The sequence below is a fragment of the Bos taurus genome, chromosome 1 (genome assembly GCF_002263795.3).
Source record: "Bos taurus isolate L1 Dominette 01449 registration number 42190680 breed Hereford chromosome 1, ARS-UCD2.0, whole genome shotgun sequence".
NCBI lineage: Eukaryota > Metazoa > Chordata > Mammalia > Artiodactyla > Bovidae > Bos > Bos taurus.
In genome coordinates this window covers 110274968-110299236 of record NC_037328.1, presented here as the reverse complement: position 1 = coordinate 110299236, position 24269 = coordinate 110274968, and the positions used below count along the sequence as shown (strand labels likewise).

Below are 24269 nucleotides of genomic sequence, written 5' to 3'. Positions count from 1 at the left end.
AATCCCCCCATCAGCTTTGTCAACTGTCTGGCCCTCTGATAATCAGAGCAACGCTCCCTCTGAAGAGCCAGGCAAACGTGCCCTGGAATGAAATTATTAATAGAATCTCTAGTTCCTCCACAGAGGCCATTCTCTTCATTTCTTAAATAAATTCTGCCCTTTCCCTAAAATCTTTATTTTACAATGAGAGTTGGTTATCTTAAAACGGAATTTTCTTGTCTTTGATTATGTATTTTTAAATTCATTGCTCTTTCTTCAGCACCTAGAAGTCTACGTGGCAATTGTAAGCACTCTAATTATTTACTGAAAACATAAATGAACGTTTCCTCCTTTCTTATAAAGTTAAGGACCAATACCTTTGACACAGCCTATACAATGATGCTGCATCGCTGGTTCCTGCCTAGTGAAATAGAATTTTCTTTATTTCTTAAATAAACTGTTCATTTACATTTCCTTACATAAAGCAATATAAGTAAAAGGGGATACTTCTGTAATAATATTTTTTCCTTGCTGGTAAAAGAAATAGACAGTTAGAGAAAATATAGAAGATAGCTAATTCTATTCACCAGAGATAACCACTTCTAATACATCTTGGTATGTTTTCTTTTGGAGAAGGAAATGCCAACCCATTCCAGTACTTTTGCCTGGAAAATCCCATGGACAGAGGAGCCTGGTGTTTTCTTTTGGCTGTCTTAACAGGTAAATCTCCAAATAATCTTCTTCATATAAACAGTTTTATACCCTGCAATGTGGTATCCGACATAAGTATTGTTTCATGTCATTAAATGTTTCTTGTAAACATGATTTTTCATGGTTTCTTAATATTCTTCCATATAGATTGATGTCTATATGTTACTTTGTCCCATATTTAGACATACATATTATTATATCACACATTGTAAATTATATGTTAATCATATAAGCTATACATTAGAAAATATACTTTATTGTACTATTAAACATATTAATAGCATACATATATAACACTTTCATTTGCACACTTGTAGACATTTAGGCTACTACAGATTAGTCCCTAGTACTTTTTTGATGTGCGTATCTTAAGTTCTGTACACATTTCAGATTATTTTTTAGAACAGATTCCTAGAAGTAGAATCACTGTGTTAAAGGATATGAATATTTTTAAGACTCTTGACCTGCATTGCTAAATTGCCTGTTTAGAAATGTTGAAATAATTTATACACTGACTAGAAATGTGTGAAAGTATCTAAACTCCCTTAACTCTAACCAGCACTGATTACTGTCTTTTAAAAAATGGATTAAAAAGAGTACTGTTATCTTAACTTCAATTTTTAAATCCTGACTACTAATGAGGCTGAATACTTTTTCTGCACTCAAAGTCTCCTTTGAGTTATTTGCTCATGTCTTAGGTTCAGTGATTATTGATTTGCATGAATTCATAGCATCTTAAGGATATTAAACTTGTCTTTCATATTTATTACACATATTTTCAAGTTACTATATAGACAGATTTTTTTAACAAACCTCATATTTTTACAGTCAAATCTGTCAATCCTCTACTGTTAGACATTACTTACAGGTTTAATCCAAAGGAAGAGAGAAAGAAAGAAAGAAAGAAAGAAAGGCATGTACAAAGAATAATGTAACAAATACCCATGACCTTGTAGGCCAAATTTAACAAATGCTAATATTTTGCTTTTGAGTTTTTAAAAACAAAATTACATGAGATCTTAATTTCCTTCCCAGTAACATTTCCCTCCTTCCCATCCCTTCCTCATTATCCAGAGGCAACACCAGCACAAATTTTGTGAGATTATAAATATGCTGTAATAGTTTTATCACAAGTATATGCACCCATAAATAATGCCTAATACTGCTTAATGTGTTTTAAAAATTTACACAAGCTATTATACTATTCATGTCATACTTTTGCAACTTGTTTATTAAACATCAATATTATGTTTTTAATATTTATTCCATTTTACTGCTCATGTTTATCGAATTCACTTTCACTTCCTGTATAGCATGACTATACTATGACATTTTTCTCCATCTTTCTAATGATAACATTTGCATTGTTCCTGATTTTTTGATACAATGTTCAGTTTACTTCTGTTAATTGACATGTTCTCTTGGTGCAAATATGTGAGTTGCACCTAGAAATGGAATTTCAAGATAATAGGGTACATGAATTTAAAATATAACCAGCTACTCCCAGATTGTCCTTTAAAAAACATCGTAAATGTAAATTTGTCTTAAGCCCTCTTAGGACATAACATTTTTACATGTTTGGTTGAAAGAAATGAGCATTTCTTACTTAAATGCTCTCACTGAAAGAAAAAAAAAGAGAGAAAGGAAGGAAGGAGAGGGAGAAAGAGAGAAAGAGGGAGGGAGGGCTGGTGGGAGGGAAGGAAGAAGAAAGAAGGGAAGAAAGAAGAAATAAAAATATGTGAGGAAACAGATTTGTCAATTAACTAGATAAGGGGAATCCTTTGTGGGGGAAATGCCTATAGTATTTTTTCTGATAAGTTATAAATGCAATGAACACTTCTGAAAAGTGTACACCGCCCCTTGTTACTCATCCCCCTTGTTAGCTAGCTGTCATTTATGAATCTAATTATTGCTATGTATTTTTAATTACTTTTTCTTTTTTAAGTAGATCTACCTGATATTTACTTAAGTACATAATCTCATATGTCATGTATGAACATTCTTATCTTTTTATATCTTTGCCAAAACCTTATTGCCACAATTTTTTATTCTTGATAGTCTGATCATTGTAAAATGGTACTTCATTTTTAATATTTTAAATCAATTATTTCAATGACTTTTAGTGAGTCTAAACATCTTTTCTTAGGTGTTTTGGCCACTTGAGTTTTTGTTCAGTGAATTTTCTGTTCATGTATCTTGCCCAGTTTTCTCTTGGGTTGGTTGTCTCTTCCTTGTTGATGTGTAGAAGAGCTTGTGTCAGTTAAACATATTTTAAATAACTCCTCCCACCCAGGTTATGCTGTTATGCTTGCCTTTTAACTTTGTTACGGTATAATTCGTCATACAGAAATTTAAACTTTTTATGTAGTCAAATCTATTCATTTTTCCTTTATGATCTCTGTTTACTTAGGTCTTAAATTTTTATCCTGAGGTCATAAAGACAACCATTGTTATTTTTGTCTAATTGTTGTAAAGTTTCACTGATTCCATTTAGAGCTTTATTTGGAGTTAATTTATTCATGATAGTGTCGAGACAGCATTGAATTTTATCTTTTCAATCTGGAAAAATCACATATCCCTATGCTGCTAAGTCACTTTGATTGTGTCCGACTCTGTGCGACCCCATAGAAGGCAGCCCATCAGGCTCCCCCGTCCCTGGGATTCTCCAGGCAAGAACACTGGAGTGGGTTGCCATTTCCTTCTCCAATGCATGAAAGTGAAAAGTGAAAGTGAAGTCGCTCAGTCGTGTCCAACTCTTAGCGACCCCATGGACTGAAGCCTACTAGGCTCCTCCATCCATGGGATTTTCCAGGCAAGAGTACTGGAGTGGGGTGCCATTGCCTTCTCCGACATATCCCTATACTGCTTTTTAAATACTTTATTTTCTCCTCACTGATTGGAAATCTCCCTTCTATCATCTATCAAGTGTGCATATATTCTTGGAACTAGCTCTGGACCCTATATTCCTTACTATTAATTTATCCCTGTAGCAATAATCATCCCCTCATCTTATTGTGCTTTTACAATAAGTTTTCATTTCCTAGTAGAAAAAAATTTCTCCTCTCTGTTCTTTTTCAGAACTGTTTTGTTTATTCTCAAATTTAGTATCAGTTTGTCTAAGTCCATGAAGAAATTCTGTTGCTATTATGGTTGGAAATAAATTATATTTATAATCTGAGAGTAATTTCCATTTGCATAATCAGTGTTCCTAGCCAGGGGAACAGCATATCTTTCCATTAATCCAGGTTTAAAAAAAATGTTTTTATTACTATTTAAAATCAAGATAACTAGTAAAGATAGGTACGTTATACACCCATAACAAACACAAAATCTATAGTTTTTAACAGAACAGAAGGTTGTTCCTTGCTCATGTAAAGTGTGTGTGTGTGTGTGTGTGTGTGCGTGCGTGCGTGTGTTGGGGGGCGGGGTCTGGTTAACTCTCCAGAGAAGCCGTCTTCTGTGTGGGAGTTTGGAGTTGCAGGCTGTGGCCATCGTTCTGACCAGTTAATATCAACATTTGCTTCTGCAATCTCCATGGTAGGGGAAGAGAGGCAAGATGAAGAGAGAAGCACTGGTTCTTCAAAGTGGTTCTTAAAAGCTTCTGACTGGAATGATACAGGGCTTCCCTGGTGGCCCAGATGGTAAAGTGTTTGCCTGCAATGCAGGGGACCTGGGTTCGATCCCTGGGTTGGGAAGATTCCCTGGAGAAGGAAATGGCAACCCACTCCAGTACTCTTGCCTGGAAAATTCCATGGATGGAGGAGCCTGGAGTGATACATATCCCTTTTTATATATCATTTGCTGAAGCAAGTCACATGTCCAAGGCTTATTGCAAGAGGCAGGGAATTGTAATCTTACAAGCACAGAGTAGAGAAAACCCAGAGTATTGGTGTTGGCCCTCATGCCACCATGGTGTACGCTCATGCTCCTGCTCTGCCACTGACGAGGTGTGTGATCTCTAACAAGTCCCTATGCTTCCAATTGCAACATCTGGAAAGTGATAGGATTTATTTATTTATCCAACTGGTGCACGCATGTGTGCTAAGTCACTTCAGTCATGTCTGGCTCTTTGTGATCCTATTGACTGTAACTCGCCAGTCTCCTGCATCTCCTGCCTTGGCACGTGGGTTCTTTACTGCTAGCACCACCTGGGAAGCCTTATTCAATTGGTCCTTATTATTCATTGGGAGCCTGACTTAGCAGCTGCAGCAGCAACCCTGTGTCAGGCACTGTGTGACTCTGGAAATATAATGGTAAAAACAGTGCAATCCTTGCCTTCAAGAAGTTTGCAGTTTAATAGATATCTTACTGCTGATTTTCAGTTCTAAAATTCCAAGATTTTATTTTAAAAATTCTCAATAACAAACTCTCCAGAGAATTATATTCCAGAGACTTAGGTATTTTCTCAGAAGTTTCTTCCTTCTTTGTATACCTGAATTTAGTTAGCTGCAATGTAATTCTATCACAGCAACAGATACACACCTGCCCATAATTTTCAAATCACTAGCATGAGTACAGACTGGCACAGGTGGTGCCAAGAAAGCAGACGTTGGACCATTCTCACAGCTGTTTTGAATTTAATGAGAAGACTACTTCATAAAATAAAGATAACTGCTGCTAAGTCGCTTCAGTCGTGTCCGACTCTGTGCGACCCCATAGACGGCAGCCCACCAGGCTCCTCCGTCCCTGGGATTCTCCAGGCAAGAACACTGGAGTGGGTTGCCATTTCCTAATCAATTTGATTGGGAAATACCTGGGCTGATAACCTTGCCACATAATTTACATTCCAGATATCAAAGCTTTTTCTAATACTTATGAGTAAACCAAATTATAAAACTTCTGAAATTTCTAAAACATTTTGTTCTACAATTAATTTTTCCCTAGAGGAATATTTATTGGTATGAACTAGGAGAAATATGAATAAGGATACTTGTGAGCATGCACAAAACTTGTTTGCCAAGTTTTTTTCCCCAGTCTCTTAGGACTTGATGCTGCCTGCCAAGTTTTAATTTACTAGTTCCCTCTAGTTAAAATACAGCTCACAGACAAACATTGCTAAGAATTTGAGGCATTGTCTTTAAACATGATACAATAGTTTAAAATTTGCATGAAATAAGGAGAGAATTCCATTCTACTTTGCATTGATGCAATTATGGGATTTCCTTTATTTTTCATACTACATATCTAATTCTTAAACCAAAGTCAAAAACAGTGATGCAATAATAGAATGTAGTTTCAGTGTCTTACATATCATACTAACTAAGCTTTTAATGAATTACTACCATTTCTCATTTTTTCACAACCCTTTAGCACTTAAGAGGTATTGAGTTTGTTTCACAATATAACAGTTTTTTATTAATTTGCTAGTTGTTTATACTTTGAATTTATTTAATATTAGTATGTTTGCTCCCCTTATTAATAGTAAAACAAGGACAAAGACCAAGAGCATACACTCCTAGAATCTCTGGTTTCATCAGTAAGCATCCAGTGCTTATTACCGGGCTTTCTTGAAAGCAAAATAAGGATAATTAGGTTCTCTGAATATGAGAAGGGAGAGATCAATAACCATTTTCTATTCTCATTAGCCATGTTCTCCCTGAGTGATCCAACTTACTGTCATGACATCAAGTGGTATCTTTGACACCGGAGTCCAATATCTCCAGTTCTGGCTTTCTTCCTAAGTTCCACACTGGTAATTCAAAGACCATCACCACCTGGTTATCTACACAAACAACTCGTACTCAAAATGTGTAAACCAGAATGATTTATCTTCTTCCTCCACATCAGCTTCCTTTGTGGTCAACTTTTTTAAGATGATGCCATTATCCATTGGCCATAGATACACCTGGAGTCATTTTTGGTTCTTCCATCTTCCTTATCAGGGACCAAGTCCTGTTGATTCTGCTGCTTTACTGCCTCTTGAATCCATCCTCTTCCTATAACTTCCAACTTCGGTTCAGGCTTTCATTTCCTACCTGACTACAGTGATCACTTCCTTCATAGTCTTCCTGTCTCCAGTCAGGCTTCCTCCAATTATTCTCCATACCCAGGCCTGTGACCCTTTTCAATGTGATCACAGCAGTGAGCATCCACTTCCAGTATCACTCTATTGACTGGGTGGGCATGGTTCCACTCTCTGGTCTTTCCCAGTTTGATGGCCTGTTCAGGAGGTCTCGGTCAACTGTTTCCTGAGAGAGATGTCCCTATTCCACACTCCTAAAAGGCTCTAACTCACATCATCCATGCCTGTCCCAACAGAGCTCTTTCTCACCCTGACCATGCTCTATTCCTTCCTGTTCATCTTGTCTTCCTTTTCTAACTTTGTGGTGACAGCAAAGGGTCAGGTGATGAGAGGAAGTATGCAGGGAAGAAATGAAAAGCCCCAAAGAACCTAAAGTCCAATTGCTCTTTCCTCTTCAATCCTAGAGTTGTCTATCTGTAAAATGTTTTCCGTTTCTGTGTGGTTCTCAGTGGTCTGCATTATGTCAGTCTGGGAGCCTCAAAAGGCAGTGACTCTGTCTACTGATATCACTAGGTCCTGAATCCACTATAGCATGACATGTAAATCATTACTTAGTGTCTTCTGATAATAATAAAAGAAAGGAAAGGAAAGAAGAGGAAAAATTGAACCATTAAGAAAAAGCAAACTCTTTCATCTTGAATCTTGGCTAAAAATAACATGTGCAAAGAAAGAAGCATTTACCTTCTGCTGTGGGAATGTGGACTCTATCATGGCTGTTTCAAAGCTGTGAGCACCCCCTTCCTGGGTCTTCTCCCATAGAGCTCTGAGGAATTGTACAGAATGACTCTGAATGGACAGCGGCTCAGGAAACAGGCTCTGAAAGGGCATTCATGAGAGAAACATGACATGTTATCTCTTGTCCCAACAATATTGTGTGATGGCTGCAAAGCACTATTTTAGTCTTGGTCTGAACTTAAAAATGGTTTAAATAAAGCTACAGAGAAATCTATTTTGAAGATCAAATGTACAGTACATTTCATGCTTTCTATTTTTTTAATAGAAAATTTAACTTATTAAATAGCGTTTTCAAGACAGTTGATATTGATTTCTATAAATATGCCTAACCTTTGTAAGGAGAAGGCAATGGCACCCCACTCCAGTACTCTTGCCTGGAAAATCCCATGGATGGAGGAGCCTGGTAGGCTGCAGTCCATGGGGTCGCTAAGAGTCGGACATGACTGAGCAACTTCACTTTCACTTTTCACTTTCATGCATTGGAGAAGGAAATGGCAACCCACTCCAGTGTTCTTGCCTGGAGAATCCCAGGGACGGGGGAGCCTGGTGGGCTGCTGTCTCTGGGGTCGCACAGAGTTGGACATGACTGAAGTGACTTAGCAGCAGCAGCAACCTTTGTAAAGTAGTGTTTATATCAATCACTTCTCAAGCATGTTACTTAATTGGAAAATGGCTAATATAAATATTCATATTTATTTTTCAAAGATCTGAGAATTAAGGTATAAAATTAGAGAACAAATATCAAGTTTTTCTAGGGCTTCTCAGGTGGTGCTAGTGGTAAAGAACTCACTAGCCAATGCAGGAGACGTAAGAGACGTGAGTTTGATCCCTGGGTCAGGAAGATCCCTTGGAGGAGGGCATGGCAACCCACTCCAGTATTCTTGCCTGGAGAATCCCCATGGACAGAGAAGCCTGGGGGCTACAGTCCACAGAGTCACAGAGTTGGACACAACTTAGCATGCAGCATGCATACATCAAGTTTATTTATACAGGGTAAATAATGAATAATAGACATTAAATAACCAACAGTCCATTATTCAATTCCTCAGATATGAACAGTGTAAAGGAGGGTTGGGAAAATAAAAACATTTTCAGTCCTAAAGTGTATAATGGCTGAATATTCTTAGAGCTTTAAGATATTTTAAGTTTTGGACAATAAGATTGTTAACATAAGAAAAAATTACATTTACATATATTTCATTCAAGTTAATGAAAATAAAAATTTCAAAGGAAAATTTAGATTGTATGTTTAATCAATTACGTGTTTAACAGTCATTTACATGTGATGTTATACCTAAGAATGTGAGAGGTGTCTCAATTCAAGGAAATAATTTTATAAAAACATACACAACATAAAGGCACACAATTACACACACACGCGCACATACACACACAAAATATAATATATATAATATATATTATCCTTCATGTGGGAGGTGTAATAATAATGATATTGGCTTATAAAATCCCATTTTCAATGTCAATGAGTGTCCAAATATTGACTTACGAGACTCTCTAAATAGTCTCTGTGTACATGGTTTCTATTTAGTAAGTGAATAACAATTCTTTTCCAGAAAAATTTCATTATTATCCTCCTCAACATGAACTATTTTTGGTACTTAGTGGGAAAAGGTGGAGGATCTCATACTCTGAGTAAGTTGCTGACAGGTTTAAAAAGGTTAACAGCCAGTAACAGATTAATGTGAAACCCAAAATGTATATACATCTGGGAATTTCTTGATTATTATCAGAAATGTATACAGCATATGACCATTCACTTAAAAAGAGCAGGACCTGATTTAATTAATCATCATTCCAAAGAGGTCCATTTAGACTGGAATCTCTTAATTTGAGAACTCCATCATGAGTCTGTAAATTGACAGAGAAAGGAAAGAGTCTAGCCCAGCATACTAGGCTCATATGGGTTTGTAACTATCAAGTCAAAGATATGATTTTTTTAGTTATCCCAAAGTCAGGTTTCATCCAGATCACACAGTATCAAAGGTGTAGAAAAAGAAAGGAAACATTATGGTAAAAAGAACAAAGAAAAAAAAAAAACTAGATGTTTTTTGGTGATTTTGCTCAAAGAGAAAAAACAAAGAATCAGACTGAGTCAATAAAATAAGACAGAAAGGGCAAAGATAAAATCAAGCTTTCTTGGTCTGTTTTCAGAAAACTGACAACTGTGAAGAATAAAGCCAAAGATGAAACCAAGTACAAAATCACTGATGAAAACTACTTGAAAAACATTAGTAGAGTAGGAGAAGAAGGTTTTTATTTCAAGAAAAGGAAGAAAATCAATGCTGTTTTTTATATTCATGTACACTTTCTCTTGTGCTGGGTCTTGGTTGCGGCGCTCAGGCTTTCTCTAGTTGCGGGAGCTGGGGCTGCCTTTGCCGCAGCGCACGGGCTTCTTGTCCTGCGGTTTCTCATCTCTCGGTGTGCAGCACAGGCTCTAGGGTGTGTGGGCTTTCGTAGTTGCTGCAGGTGGGCTCAGTAGTTGTGGCCACGGGCTTAGTTGCTCTGAGGCATGTGGAATCTTGTCAGACCAGGGGTCAAACCTGTGTCCCCTGCATTGGCAGGTGGATTCTTATCCATTGTACCACCAGGGAAGTCCCTATATTCATATACAATTCGATTCACATCAAAATATGAGTTGTTCTCTACAAGATATGATTACGTGTTCTTGAGACTTCATATAGAAAAAGATGGTATCCCTGAGCCATGTCTAAATTGTCTCTTTTCTTTCTTAGTTGTTATAGTTCCACTTTACAACTATGATACATTCAGCATTAAAATTCATTTTTTCTTAATAAACCTGCCCCATTTTATAAAGAAATATGACTATCTGATTAGTGACTTTCACTGAGACTATTACAGAAATATTTTATTAATAGAAGTAAAGAAACTTATTATTACCTGGCCTAATTTTTAACCATTTTGTAACATTTGCATTCTCCTTTTTCTGCCTCTACCCTCTCTGTTCCTGCAAGCAATCCCCATTTCGTTTTAAACACAAGTGAAGACCACTGGGTCAGGAGTCAGGCAGTCTGAGTTCTGTCCTTCAATTTGCTTATTTGGAAAAATGATGTCTAAGATTCCTCCTATTACTAACATTTTGTAATCTATATTCAAATTTTATTGAAAGTTTAATGCATTCAAGATAAGCATTTCCAAACAAGAATCTTTTTTTGGTGCTAAAAATCTTTGCATCAAATTCTTTGTTGTTTAAACTCCTCTTTATGTAACTTTACCTCTATATGTAAATTCTATATAGAAAAGTGGCATTCCAGTGTTTTAACAATGTCAAAAAAGATATGCTGACTCCAAAGTTATTTGGAGATTGGGAAATAATGGCTAGCTCTCCATAAGGAAAGCTGTCCACCCCCAGTAAGTGATTTTTTGTTGTTATCATTGAACAAAAAATATTTGTATTTTAGAGTGAAAAGATATTCAAGATAATAATAGGCTTGTCTTCCTGATTACTAATCTAGGGCCTTTTATAAGGAAACTATCCTAAAATATAGAAAAAAATCCATGTTAAAAATTACTAATTAAATGTGTATGCATTGTTATTATTTGCATATTACTCTGGTCAAAGAGTAATTCAGTAAAAATGATTATAAACTCATACCTGGCTCATTAAGGAGCCATGTTGAACTTGAATTATACATACCTGCTGAAACAGGAACATGATTTGGATCCATGGCTGAGGTTCTTGACTGATGAGAATAAAACTGGATTTACTGTAGAGGCAGTAATGACCCTTCAGGGAACAAGTGAAGAACAGCTTTGCTACACAACTTCTAACAGAATCTGGAAACAAATAAACATAGCATTAAACATTAGATTCTTCCCAGAGTTACACCTCATACTGCAACATACAAACACCTTTAGAAATGCATTCTTTAGTTTTCAGTCTGTGAGTTAATAGTTTCAACAACTGTCGATTTGGGAGTAGATCCATCTTATGGAATGTAGATTAATATGAAGTTGCTTCAAGCAAGTGTATTCAATCCCTCTTTCTCTTTTATTAACAATGCATGAAAAGTCTCAAAGCAAGTCACAATGGAGGAAAAAAAACTCTTACCAATGAAAAGGGAGACAGGTGTCATTTCCATCTAAGTGGGCACTTTGAAATGATAACCTGGGAAGTATAAGCAAATGAATGAAGGAAATCCAGGCATTTGTCTGGGCAGAGACGGTGTGCCATGGCCAGAGCACTGTTATCTTGGTTACACAGAGACAACCTCCAGAATAACTCTAGCCAGGAGTGTGGCTTCCTGTGAACGGGTCTGGTTTGACAAGGTCATTTCATCTTGAAGAGTTTCAGCAGGAAAACTTAAAGCAATCATCCTTTAGGGGCAAGAAAGTGGGGGAACATGGTGGTGGTAGCATAGAGCAGAGGTGGTGAAGAACTGTGTTGAGGAATCATTTGATATTTACAACCCTACAAGATAGGTGTTAATTTTATTTTTTTTTTTCCAGTTGCCACACATGGGATCTAGTTCCCTGACTAGGGATCAAACCCAGGGATTTGGGAGCACAGAAGTTTGGCCACTGGACCACCAGAGAACTCCCCAGGTGTTAACTCTTTTGTTGTAAATATGAGGAAACCTAGCCCATTAAACGGAGAAGGCAATGGCACCCCACTCCAGTACTCTTATCTGGAAAACCCCATGGACGGAGGAGCCTGGTGGGCTGCAGTCCATGGGGTCGCTGGGAGTCGGACATGGCTGAGTGACTTCACTTTCACTTTTCACTTTCATGCATTGGAGAAGGAAATGGCAACCCACTCCAGTGTTCTTGCCTGGAGAATCCCAGGGACGGGGGAGCCTGGTGGGCTGTCGTCCATGGGGTCACACAGAGTCGGACACGACTGAAGTGACTTAGCAGCAGCAGCCCATTAAAGGGTCAGCTTCTTGAGCCATCGTGACTGCCTTGTTCAGCCCTCTAGCTCTAGCACGTGGCGTACAATAAGTGCTCTAAAGAGAGTATCTGCAGAGATGAATGAGGCTCAAGGATCCAGAAAAAGTCACTCAATTCTGCCCAGTCTGTGGCAGAACCAGGATTTGAACTCAGCCAAACTTTTGCCACATTGAGATGCTTTAGGCCCTATCATACTAGGAATTTTAAAATCTGAAGAGTAATATTGATAGCTCATGGGGTAGTTATTGTTTCAGAATTAATCTGACATTTTAAAGAGATATTTTGGAAAATAGATTCATCATGCCCTACTAGCAAAAACAGAAATGGACTAGAGTTTATTAAAAGTTGATGGGAACCCTAATTAGAAGGTAGAGTCAGTCCCATCCATGACAGTATATGGGGTTCCCTAGAGAATTGTGGGGAGGTGGGCAGCTTAACTATGCACAGTCAGGGCTCAGGCCTGAAGGAATAACAGGATTTTGGGGAAGAGTTTGGAAGATTTAAAGGAGGGTGGCCAATGACAGATCAAAGAAGACGACACTGGAAACCGAACAATAAAGCCACAGGGCAATTTAGAAATATATTTAGAAATCTTAGTAAGTAACAGCTTTGTGTGTGATTCTGACCATTGGTATGAAAGAGGACTAGCTTTCATGAAGTTTATTGTTTGGGGGAATTTGATCATTCAAAATCCTTGTATGAAATCAGAAATCATTTCTGCATTCTCTGGATGAATGGCTTACAAATTCAGTAGAAAAGACCAGGAGGCCTGTCACTGACAATAAAAGACTTGTTAGAACAGCATAGAGCACAATATACACTTATTATTTGCCCTATTGGAAATTGTTTGACAATGGCAATTAAAAATACTTTTTTTGGCACTGATGCCAAAATTGAATTTAAATTAATCAATACTAGAGAAGGCAGAAATCAAGTATTCCATAAGAGCACACACACACAAATGGTTCTACTAGAAGTCAATCTAGCCATAATGGATACATTGAGACAGCACTCTTAATAACTTCAACAACTGTCGATTTGGGAGCAGATCCATCTTATGGAATGTAGATTAAAATAAAGTTGCTTTAAGCAAGTGTATTAAATCCCTCTTTCTCTTTTGATTAACAATGCATGAGAAGTCTCCAAGTAAGTTGCAAGGGAGGAAAAAAAACACCTGCTTTAATCGAAAGATTCAAAAGGGCAAGTTCATTTGTATGAACCTGTGCAGTAGCTTGACAGTGTAAGCTGGACTTCAGGCCTGTGCCATGAAAAAAAATGTTTTTATTTTTTTCCTTCTCCTAAATTACTCCTCATTCATGTTTTCTTTTGAAAATGAACATTGTTATTGAACAATTTTACTTGTCTTGACCTATCAGCTTTCTATACCCCAATGGCAGGGGTCCCAGATCACAGAAAATGGACAACGTGGTAGAAGAGAGAGACCTTCACCTAGGAGTATATACACTGACTATAAAAATACATTGGTGCTGTGATGTAAGCATTAGTTGCTCAGTTGTGTTTGACTCTTTGCAACCCCGTGGACTGTAGCCCACCCGGCTCCTCTGTCCATGGGATTCTCCAGGCAAGAATACTGCAGTGGGTTGCCATTTCCTTCTCCATCTGTGATGTAAGGGTTTGTTAATACTTTTAGTAAACTGGATCTGTTTCAATATTTTCCTCTTTTTTTTTTTTCCCTGAACTTTGCTGGATTAGAAAGTTTTCTCAATACTAACACTTAGTTGCTAATTTTTCTCTGTAATTTTCTCCATCCTGTTCATTCCATGGTATTGAATGCTGAACATGCAATAAATGGTGTTGGATGAATGAATGGATGTCAGACACTGTGCAGAGACCAAGAGAAGCCATGATGTTGACGTTGCCCTTAAGAAGTTTACAGTAAAATGGGAGAAACACCTATAAATGATGGTTGTAAATTACGTCCATGGAGGGACAAGCAGTGCAGACCCCTCAAAGGAAGCAGCTATTATCCTTGGGGAGCCAGGGGAGGCTTCATGGAGGAGGGAATATTTGAGCTGACCTTGAAAGCTAACCAAGAGTTTGAACTTAGAAAAAGTATGAGAGAGACAAGCATTTTAAGTGTAGGAAACACCCTGAAAAAAAAATCACATAAAGCATGAATGTTCAAAGTAATTCCAGGTAGTAAGGTTAGTGTATCTGGGTTATTATGGTATTTTTTACTTATGCAACTGATGCTCAAACTGTTATTTATTTTTCTAGAAATGTTGAAGAGAGAGGGGGTCATGCTTTGATAAACACACACCAGATCTGATTGTTATTTCTTTACTTTTGGTATACTGTGGCTTATTTTTATTAAAAAAAATCAAAGGATTTGGTTTGGTCTTTAAAAATATTGAAGTTAACATGAGCAGCAATAATTATAATATAATGTGTTGTAAGCTGAAATACCCAAAATATATACACATTACACATGGATAGCTTTAAAGACATGAATGAAAATATAAGAGCATTTATTCTTCTTTTTGAGTCAAAGTATTTTAAGAATCATTTTGGAATTCTTTTTTTCCGAGCTTTGCTGAAGTAAAAAGTTCTCTCAACAATAACATTCAGTTGCTAATTTCTCTCTGTAATTTTCTCCCTCCTGTTCAATCCATGGTACTAAACAGTGGACATGAAATATATGGTGTTGGATAATGAACGGGTATCAGACACTGTGTAGAGACCAAGAGAAGGCATGATGTTGACATTACTCTTAAGAAGTTTACAGCCAAATGGGAGAAACACCTATAACAATGATTGTAAATTAAGTTCATTGATGCCAGCCACTCAGAGCAATGAGCAGCTGTTATTTTGGGGAGCCAGGGGAAGCTTCATGGAGGAGGAAATGATCAAAATGATCATTTTGAGATGATCTTGCAAAAGGTTAATGTCAGTATTTTTAAGGACCAAACCAAATCCTTTGATTTTTTTTTTTTTTACAAAAATAAGCTATAGTCTACCAAAAGTAAAGGAATAACAACAAAAAAGGACTTTTTTTTTCTTTTTTCCCCCACTTTTCTCCTACAGTTCATATGCTTTTATTCTTGCACTGCATTCACTGTACTGTGTTAAATTTTTATTAATGATATTTTAAAATTAGCTTTCATTTTACAATACTTTTAGATTTATAGAAAATTACATGTATAATTATTATACATATTGTATATAATTACAATTATAATGAAATGAAAGTTGCTCAGTTGTTTCTGATTTTTGCAACCTCATGGACTGCAGCCCACAAGGCTCCTCTGTCCATGAAATTCTCCAGGCAAGAATACTGGAGTAGGTAGCCTTTCCCTTCTCCAGGGGATCTTGCTGATCCAGGGATCAAACCTGTATCTCCTGCACTGCAGGCAGATTCTTTACTGTCTGAGCCACCAGGGAAGCCATTATTTACAGTATATGAATATGTGATTATTATATATTTACATATTGAATTACAATATATAGAGTTCTCTATATACTTTATACTTGATTTATCCTGTTATTAATATCTTAAGTTGGTATGATATTGTTTGTTATAATTAATAAACCAATGTGCATGAGTGCATGCATGCTCAGTCACTTCTGTCGAGTCCCTCTTTGTGACCCTATGGACTGTAGCCTACCAGTCTCCTTTGTCCATGGAATTTCCCAGGCAAGAATACTGGAGTGGGTTGCCATGCCCGGCTCCAGGGGATCTTCCCAACCCAGGGGTCAAACCCATATCTCCTGCATCTTCTGCATTGCAGGGGATTCTTTACCGCTGAGCCACCAGGGAAGCCCTAATAAACCAATACTGACACATTATTTTTATTCAGATTTCCTTAGTTTATACTTAGAGTCTTTTTTTCTATTCCAGGATCCCTCACAACATTATTCATTATGTCTCCTTTGGCTCCTCTGGGCTGCGACAATTTCTCAGACTTTCCATGTGTTTGATGATCTTGAGAATTTTTTTGACCTTGAGAGTTTTGCAGAGTACTTTTGCTAGATATTTCTTAAAATGTTTCTTAGCTGGGATTTGTCTGTTTTTCTCATGAGTAGACTGAGATTTCCAATTTAGGGGAGGGAAACCAGAGAGGTAAAGTGCCATTTTGCTCGTATCAGATGGAGAGTACATTTATCTACATGACTGATGACTAGTGACGTTGACCTTGAACATCTGGTTGAGGTAGTGTTTACCAGGTTTCTCCACTATGAAGTTCTCTTCCCCCCACCCCCACTTTCCACATTGCCCTCTCTGAAAAGAAGTCACAGTGTGTAACCCATACTTAAAGAGTTGGGGGTAGCTTCACCTCCTGAGGGCAGAATAGCTACATAAATCATGTGGAATTCTGCACAAATTTGTCTCTTCCTCTTCTAGTTATTACATTCAAATTATTTAGTCATTTTTTCTATCAGTATGTACTCATGGATATTTATTTTATAATTCAACATTATTTTACTTAGTCTGTTGCTCTGATTGTTCCAGATTTGGCCACAGCGAGCTCTTTCAGTTGGCTCCTCTGTCCACTGCGTGCTAACTCACTTCAGTCATGTCTGACTCTTGCAACCCAATGAACTGTAGCCCACTAGTCTCCTCTGTCCATGGAATTTCCCAGGCAAGAATACTGGAATGAGTTGCCATTTCCTCCTCCAGGGGACCTTCCTGATCCAGGAATTGAACCCGTGTCTCTTACGTTGCCTGCATAGGCAAGCAGGTTCTTTATTACTGGTGCCACCTGGGAAGCCCTGTGTCCATTGGATACACTGCCATCATTATGTGTGTGGATTTTTGTTTGTTTTTTAAAATCACTTCCTTACTTACATCTTACATACAAGATGCTCCAGGCTCATTTTGCATGTTTTCTTCCGTGTCTTAGAATTAGCTGTTTCTCTAAGGAGTTTTGGTTTCTTTCACTGAAGAATTGTGTTAGAAACTAAGATCTAGGTATTGGGTATGTTTGTTGCTACTGGGGTATCATTGTTCTTTAGTCCCTTCAGGTGATAGAGCAGGGAAATTATGTGTGTATATAGGCATATATCTATTTATAAGTATTTCTATATGCAACCATCTGTATTTATATTAAGGTAGACATGAGTTTGGGCTTCTCAGCTAGCACTAGTTGTAAAGAACCCACCTGTCCACCTGCAGGAGACATAAGAGATGCAGGTTCGATCCCTGGGTTGGGACAATCCACTGGAGGAGGGCATGGCAACGCACTCGAGTATTCTTGCCTGGAGAATCCCATAGACTGAGGAGCCTGGAGGGCTACAGTTCATAGGGTCACAAAGAGTCAGACATGACTGAAGTGACTTAGCATGCGTGCATGAAAATATGAGTTCATATTGTGGTTTCAGTTATAATTCATTACCACATGTATCATTTTAGACTCCATGCCTTGCTTACCTGTTAACTCTTGCTTCAACAGCAAGAAGCCTGAGTCCCACTGTTAGTATTTTTATCTCTGTCAATTGTAGGAAGCACAGTTCTTTTCCTCTCCCTTTCCCTATCTTTCCCTCCCTTCTTTCCTTTCTCCCTCCTTTCTCTCTTACAAATAGTTGTGTATTAAGTATCCACCAAAGTATCTGTCAAAATTCTCCAAGCCAGGCTTCAGCATTACGTGAACTGTGAACTTCCTGATGTTCAAGCTGGTTTTAGAAAAGGCAGAGAAACCGGAGATCAAATTGCCAACATCCACTGGGTCATGGAAAAAGCAAGAGAGTTCCAGAAAAACATCTATTTCTGCTTTATTGACTATGCCAAAGCCTTTGACTATGTGGATCACAATAAACTGTAGAAAATTCTGAAAGAGATGGGAATACCAGACCACCTGACCTGCCCCTTGAGAAATCTGTATGCAGGTCAGAAAGCAACAGTTAGAACTGGACATGGAACAACAGACTGGTTCCAAATAGGAAAAGGAGTACATCAAGGCTGTATATTGTCACCCTGCTTATTTAACTTATATGCAGAGTACATCATGAGAAACGCTGGTCTGGAAGAAGCACAAGCTGGAATCAAGATTGCCGGGAGAAATATCAATAACCTCAGATATGCAGATGACACCACCCTTATGGCAGAAAGTGAAGAGGAACTCAAAAGCCTCTTGATGAAAGTGAAAGTGGAGAGTGAAAAAGTTGGCTTAAAGCTCAACATTCAGAAAACAAAGATCATGGCATCCGGTTCCATCACTTCATGGGAAATAGATGGGGAAACAGTGGAAACAGTGTCAGACTTTATTTTTCTGGGCTCCAAAATCACTGCAGATGGTGACTGCAGCCATGAAATTAAAAGACGCTTACTCCTTGGAAAGAAAGTTATGACCAACCTAGATAGCATATTCAAAAGCAGAGACATTACTTTGCCAACAAACGTCCGTCTAGTCAAGGCTATGGTTTTTCCTGTGGTCATGTATGGATGTAAGAGTTGGACTGTGAAGAAGGCTGAGTGCTGAAGAATTGATGCTTTTGAACTGTGGTGTTGGAGAAGACTCTTGAGAGTCCCTTGGACTGCAAGGAGATCCAACCAGTCCAGTGCTGGGTGTTCACTGGAAGTACTGATGTTGAAGCTGAAACGCCAATACTTTGGCCACCTCATGTGAAGAGTTGACTCATTGGCATGACTCCCTGATGCTGGGAGGGACTGGGGGCAAGAGGAGAAGGGGATGACAGAGGATGAGATGGCTGGATGGCATCACTGACTCGATGGACGTGAGTCTGAGTGAACTCCGGGAGTTGGTGATGGACAGGGAGGCCTGGCATGCTGCGATTCATGGGGTCTCAAAGAGTCGGACATGACTGAGCGACTGAACTGAACTGAACTGAAAGTATCTGGCATTGAGAACCTACCTCAAAACATAATAATGATATTTTATTATATTCTTTCTGCTTCTTTCTGGAGCAATATTCCCATGAAAATAATAAGAAATAAAAATAGTAATAATACAATATTAATTTTCATGTTAAAATTTTATCTTAATTTTAACTAAGCATTCCACATCATCATATCTGGCATGAAAGATGTAGCTATTTGTTAATCTGAACATTCTTCATTAGTTTCAGTTCAGTTGCTCAGTTGTGTCCAACTCTTTACAACCCCACGGACTGCAGTACACCAGGCTTCCCTGTCCATTACCAACTCCTGGACCCTACTCAAACTCATGTCCATAGCGTCAGTGATGCCACCCATGATCTCATCCTCTGTTGAGATCTACTCCCACCTTAAATCTTTCCCAGAATTAGGGTCTTTTCCAATGAGTTGATTCTTCACATCAGGTGGCCAAAGTATTGGAGTTTCAGCTTCAACATCAGTCCTTCCAGTGAACATTCAGGACTGACTTCCATTAGGATTGACTGGTTGGATCTCCTAGCAGTCCAAGGGACTCTCAAGAGTCCTTTCCAACACCACAGTTCAAAAGCATCAATTCTTCAGCACTCAGCTTTCTTTATAGTCCAGCTCTCACATCCATACATGACTACTGGAAAAACTATAGCTTTGATTGCTGCTGCTGTTACTGCTGCTAAGTCACTTCAGTCGTTTCCGACTCTGTGTGACCCCATAGACGGCAGCCCACCAGGCTCCCCTGTCCATGGGATTTTCCAGGCAAGAGTACTGGAATGGGGTGCCATTGCCTTCTCCAATGCATGAAAGTGAAAAGTGACTGTGAAGTCGCTCAGTCGTGTCCGACTCTTAGCGACCCCATGGACTGCAGCCCTCCAGGCTCCTCCATCCATGGGATTTTCCAAGCAAGAGTACTGGAGTGGGGTGCCATTGCCTTCTCCATAGCTTTGACTAGATAGACCTTTGCTGACAAAGTAATGTCTCTGCTTTTTAATATGCTATCTAGGCTGGTCATAGCTTTTCTTCCAAGGAGAAAGCATCTTTTAATTTCATGGCTGCAGTCACCATGTGCAGGATTTGGGAGCCCAAAAAAATAAAGTCTGTCACTGTTTCCATTGTTTCCCCATCTATTTGCCATGAAGTGATGGGACCAGATGCCATGATCTTCGTTTTTTTCATGTTCCTCTTTCACTTTCATCAAGAGGCTTTTTAGTTCCTCTTCCCTTTCTGCCGTAAGGGTGGTGTCATCTGCATATCTGAGGTTATTGATATTTATCCAGGCAATCTTAGTTGCACCTTGTGCTTCATCCAACACTGCATTTTGCATGATGTACTCTGCATAGAAGTTAAATAAGCAAGGTGACAACATACAGCCCTGATGTACTCCTTTTCCAATTTGGAACCAGTCTGTTGTTCCATGACCAGTTCTAACTGCTGCTTCCTGACCTGCATACAGATTTCTCAGGAAGCAGGTAAAGTGGTCTGGTAGTCCCATCTCTTTCAGAATTTTCCAGTTTGTTGTGATCCACACAGTCAAAGGTTTTGACATAGTCAATAAAGCAAAAGTAGATATTTTTCTGGAACTCTCTTGCTTTTTCGATGATCCAATGGATGGTGGCATTTGATCTCTGGTTCCTCTGCCTTTTCTAAATCCAGCTTGAACATCTGGAAGTTCACAGTTCATGTACTGTTAAAGCCTGGCTTGGAGAATTTTGAGGATTACTTTGCTTGCGTGTGAGATGAGTGCAGTTGTACGGTAGTTTGAGCATTCTTTGGCATTGCCTTTTGCAGGGTCTGGAATGAAAACTGACCTTTTCCAGTCCTGTGGCCACTGCTGAGTTTTTCACATTTGCTGGCATATTGAGTGCAGCACTTTCACAGCATCGTCTTTTAGGATTTGAAATAGCTCAACTGGAATTCCATCACCTCTGCTAGCTTTGCTCATAGTGATGCTTCCTAAGGCCCATTTGACTGTGCATTCCAGGATGTCTGGCTCTAGGTGAGTGATCACACCATCATGGTTATCTGGGTCATGAACATCTTTTTTGTACAGTTCTGTGTATTCTTGCCACCTCTTTTTAATATCTTCTACTTCTGTTAGGTCCATATCATTTCTGTCCTTTATTGTCCTTATCTTTGCATGAAATGTTCCCTTGGTATCTCTAATTTTCTTGAAGAGATCTCTAGTCTTTCCCAAGCTATTGTTTTCCTCTATTTCTTTGCATTGATCACTGAGGAAGGCTTTCTTATCTCTCCTTGCTATTCTTTGGAACTCTGCATTCAGATGGGTGTATCTTTCCTTTTCTCCTTTGCTTTTCGCTTCTCTTCTTTTCTCAACTATTTGTAAGGCCTTGTCAGACAACCATTTTGCCTTTTTGTGTTTCTTTTTCCTGGGAATGGTCCTGATCACTGCCTCCTGTACAATGTCTTTAGTTTAGCCATTTGTATTTTAGCTATATTCTAAATGCTATAATATTGTTATTATATGCTATAATATTAAATATTAAATATAAATATTAAATATGCTATAATATCAAATGCTATAATAATCTTGTTATTATCCCACTAAAGAAATAATTCTTTATTCATTTTATGGTTGTAAAACATTAATGTAAGAAAAACTAGAACTATAAATCTACCAATTAACATTTTAGAAAGCATTTATTAGAATTAGAAATATTAGAAATTAGAAATAGTCCTAAATGATATCATAACATTTTGGAAAAGAATTATAGTCTACCACCATACCACCTCTGAATGCACCTAATCTTGTCAAAAAGGAGTTATAATTTATGACAATATTTTAAAAGTCTAGTGGAAATTTGAAATCAAGAAAATCATAATCAAAAATAAAAATAAGATTTTATTGTGTGTGTGTGTACTACTTAAAATATTAGAGTAAGTTGATGTGTGTAATAACAAATATCAGTATTCACTTTTGTATCAATCATTCCATTAAATGTTTTATATAATTATCACTTAATCCTCATAATTATCTATTAGTATCTCTTTTCACTTAAAGGGTTAAAGAGTCAGAGTTAAATGACTTAATCAAGTGAGACAGAGCCAGGTTTTAGACCCAAGTTCCTTAAAATGTAAGTCCCATGTGAACTTAAAATGTTAAGTTCACAAAGTGATATGACCTCCTGCAAAGTCATATTGTTTAATGGTCTTGAGCATCCCTGGTTGAGCTATTTGTAGCTTCTGCAGGGAGAGGATGGAGAATCCAAAATAAACTGCCAGTACCTTTAACAAGACAATGTAAGTTGTTCTGGCCTAGAAATATAACCTAAGGTATTAATTTCTATGCAATTATTATATAGTCAACATAATTCTCTAACGTGAGGGTAAGACAAACCTTTTCATAAACCTAAAAAGCTGTGGAAAATCAATAAAGAGAAGCTCTTTATAGGTCTTTGTGAATTGGGAATAACTGGGCTCTTTTATCCTCAAATGTGGTAGGAGGAAGTAAAGAGGATTCTAAACTCAGAGGGAATAAACAAGATAACTGGGCTTAGAGCTCTTGGAGGTAGAGAAAGCTGTAGAAAAAAGTGAAGGAGTGCTGTGGTGGTAACTGTGATGCCCTGAGATTCTCTGTGAACAGTTGATAACTTTGACTATTTTTCTAAACATACTGGATCTGAGAAACACACCATTCTTCTTGGGAGATGAGACACTTAATAATGCATCTCCCAGGGTGGTCCTTATATCTAATCCATGCCATTATATACTTTTTATTTAGCAGTAAGTGCCTTTTATGAATAAAAATAGAGTATGACTTCGATTTTTTTATAGTAAGTAGAAATATGAAAGAGTTGGCTTTATTTCTTGGAAAAAGAAATCTTAACTCTTTTGAATTCTTTACCAAACTTATAATTTGAAAGCTCTTTCCCAGCTAAATAAGGGCCAAATGAATGTGTTTGGCTTATTTCCCAGATTTTAAACTGAAATATTCTTCTCCATATCTAAACTATATTTATAGAATGATTTATAAAAACTCAAACACAGGAATATCTCTGAAGAAATTGCTGGATTGAAAGTATTCACACATTGAACGTATCATAGATAAGCAACAAATTCAGAGAAGGCATTTGAAGAGCTTGCTAGCTAATTTTCATTTACAACTTGCTCTGAGGGCTTCCCTGGTGGCTCAGATGGTAAAGAATTCGCCTGCAATGTGAGAGACCTGGGTTTGATCCCTGGGTTAGGAAGATCACTTGGAGGAGGGCATGGCAACCCATTCCAGTATTCTTCCTTGGTGAATCCCTAAGGACAGAGGAGCCTGGCAGGCTATAGTCCATTGGGTCGCAAAGAATTAGACACAACTGAATGACTAACACTTTGACTTGCTTCATACCTAGGTATGAGTATAACTGCTGCTGCTGCTGCTAAGTTGCTTCAGTCGTGTCCGACTCTGTGCGACCCCATAGTTTGCAGCCCACCAGCCTCTGCCGTCCCTGGGATTCTCCAGACAAAAACACTGGAGTGGGTTGCCATTTCCTCCTCCAATGCATGAAGTCGCTCAGTCGTGTCTGACTCTTCCCGATCCCATGGACTGCAGCCTACCAGGCTCCTCCGTCCATGGGATTTTCCAGGCAAGAGTACTGGAGTGGGGTGCCATTGCCTTCTCTGATAAGTGTAACAGATTACAACAAATCCTTGTAAAGTAGGTTTAGTTATCTCCACTTTTGCTGTTGTTTGGTCACTAAGTCATGTCTGACTCTTTTGCAACCCCATGGACTGTAGCCCACCGTGCTCCTCTGTCTCTGGAATGTCCCAGGCAAGAATACTGGAGTGGGTTGCCATTTCCTTCTCTAGGGGATCTTCCTGACCCAGGGATCAAATCCACATCTCTATACTAGCAGATGGATTCTTTTCTGCTGAGCCACCAGGGAAGCCCTATCCTCACTTTATAGAGAAGGAAATCTCAACATCAAACTTCTAGGAAGCAGTTGAGCTGAATTTGAAAGTCTGTGCTCTTTCCAGTATATTATTGAACAGCTCAGATAAAATAGAGGTAATAGAGGTATCTAAAAAAGGAAATATTGTTCAATGGAAAAAATCACTGGC

The 24269-nt window shown here is 38.2% G+C and overlaps 1 protein-coding gene across 5 annotated transcripts in view; it reads right to left on the bottom strand.

Moving 5' to 3' along the window:
• VEPH1 (ventricular zone expressed PH domain containing 1) overlaps nucleotides 1-24269 on the bottom strand; it is a 276866-nt gene that overhangs the window by 44207 nt on the left and 208390 nt on the right. For all 5 annotated transcript variants that reach the window (XM_059888800.1, XM_010801453.4, XM_005201776.5 and 2 more), the window contains exons 10-11: nucleotides 11124-11263; nucleotides 7394-7528 (exon numbers count right to left, since the gene is read on the bottom strand). In XM_059888800.1, the coding sequence (XP_059744783.1) occupies nucleotides 7394-7528; nucleotides 11124-11263 (275 nt within the window). The remainder of the gene's footprint in view (nucleotides 1-7393; nucleotides 7529-11123; nucleotides 11264-24269) is intronic.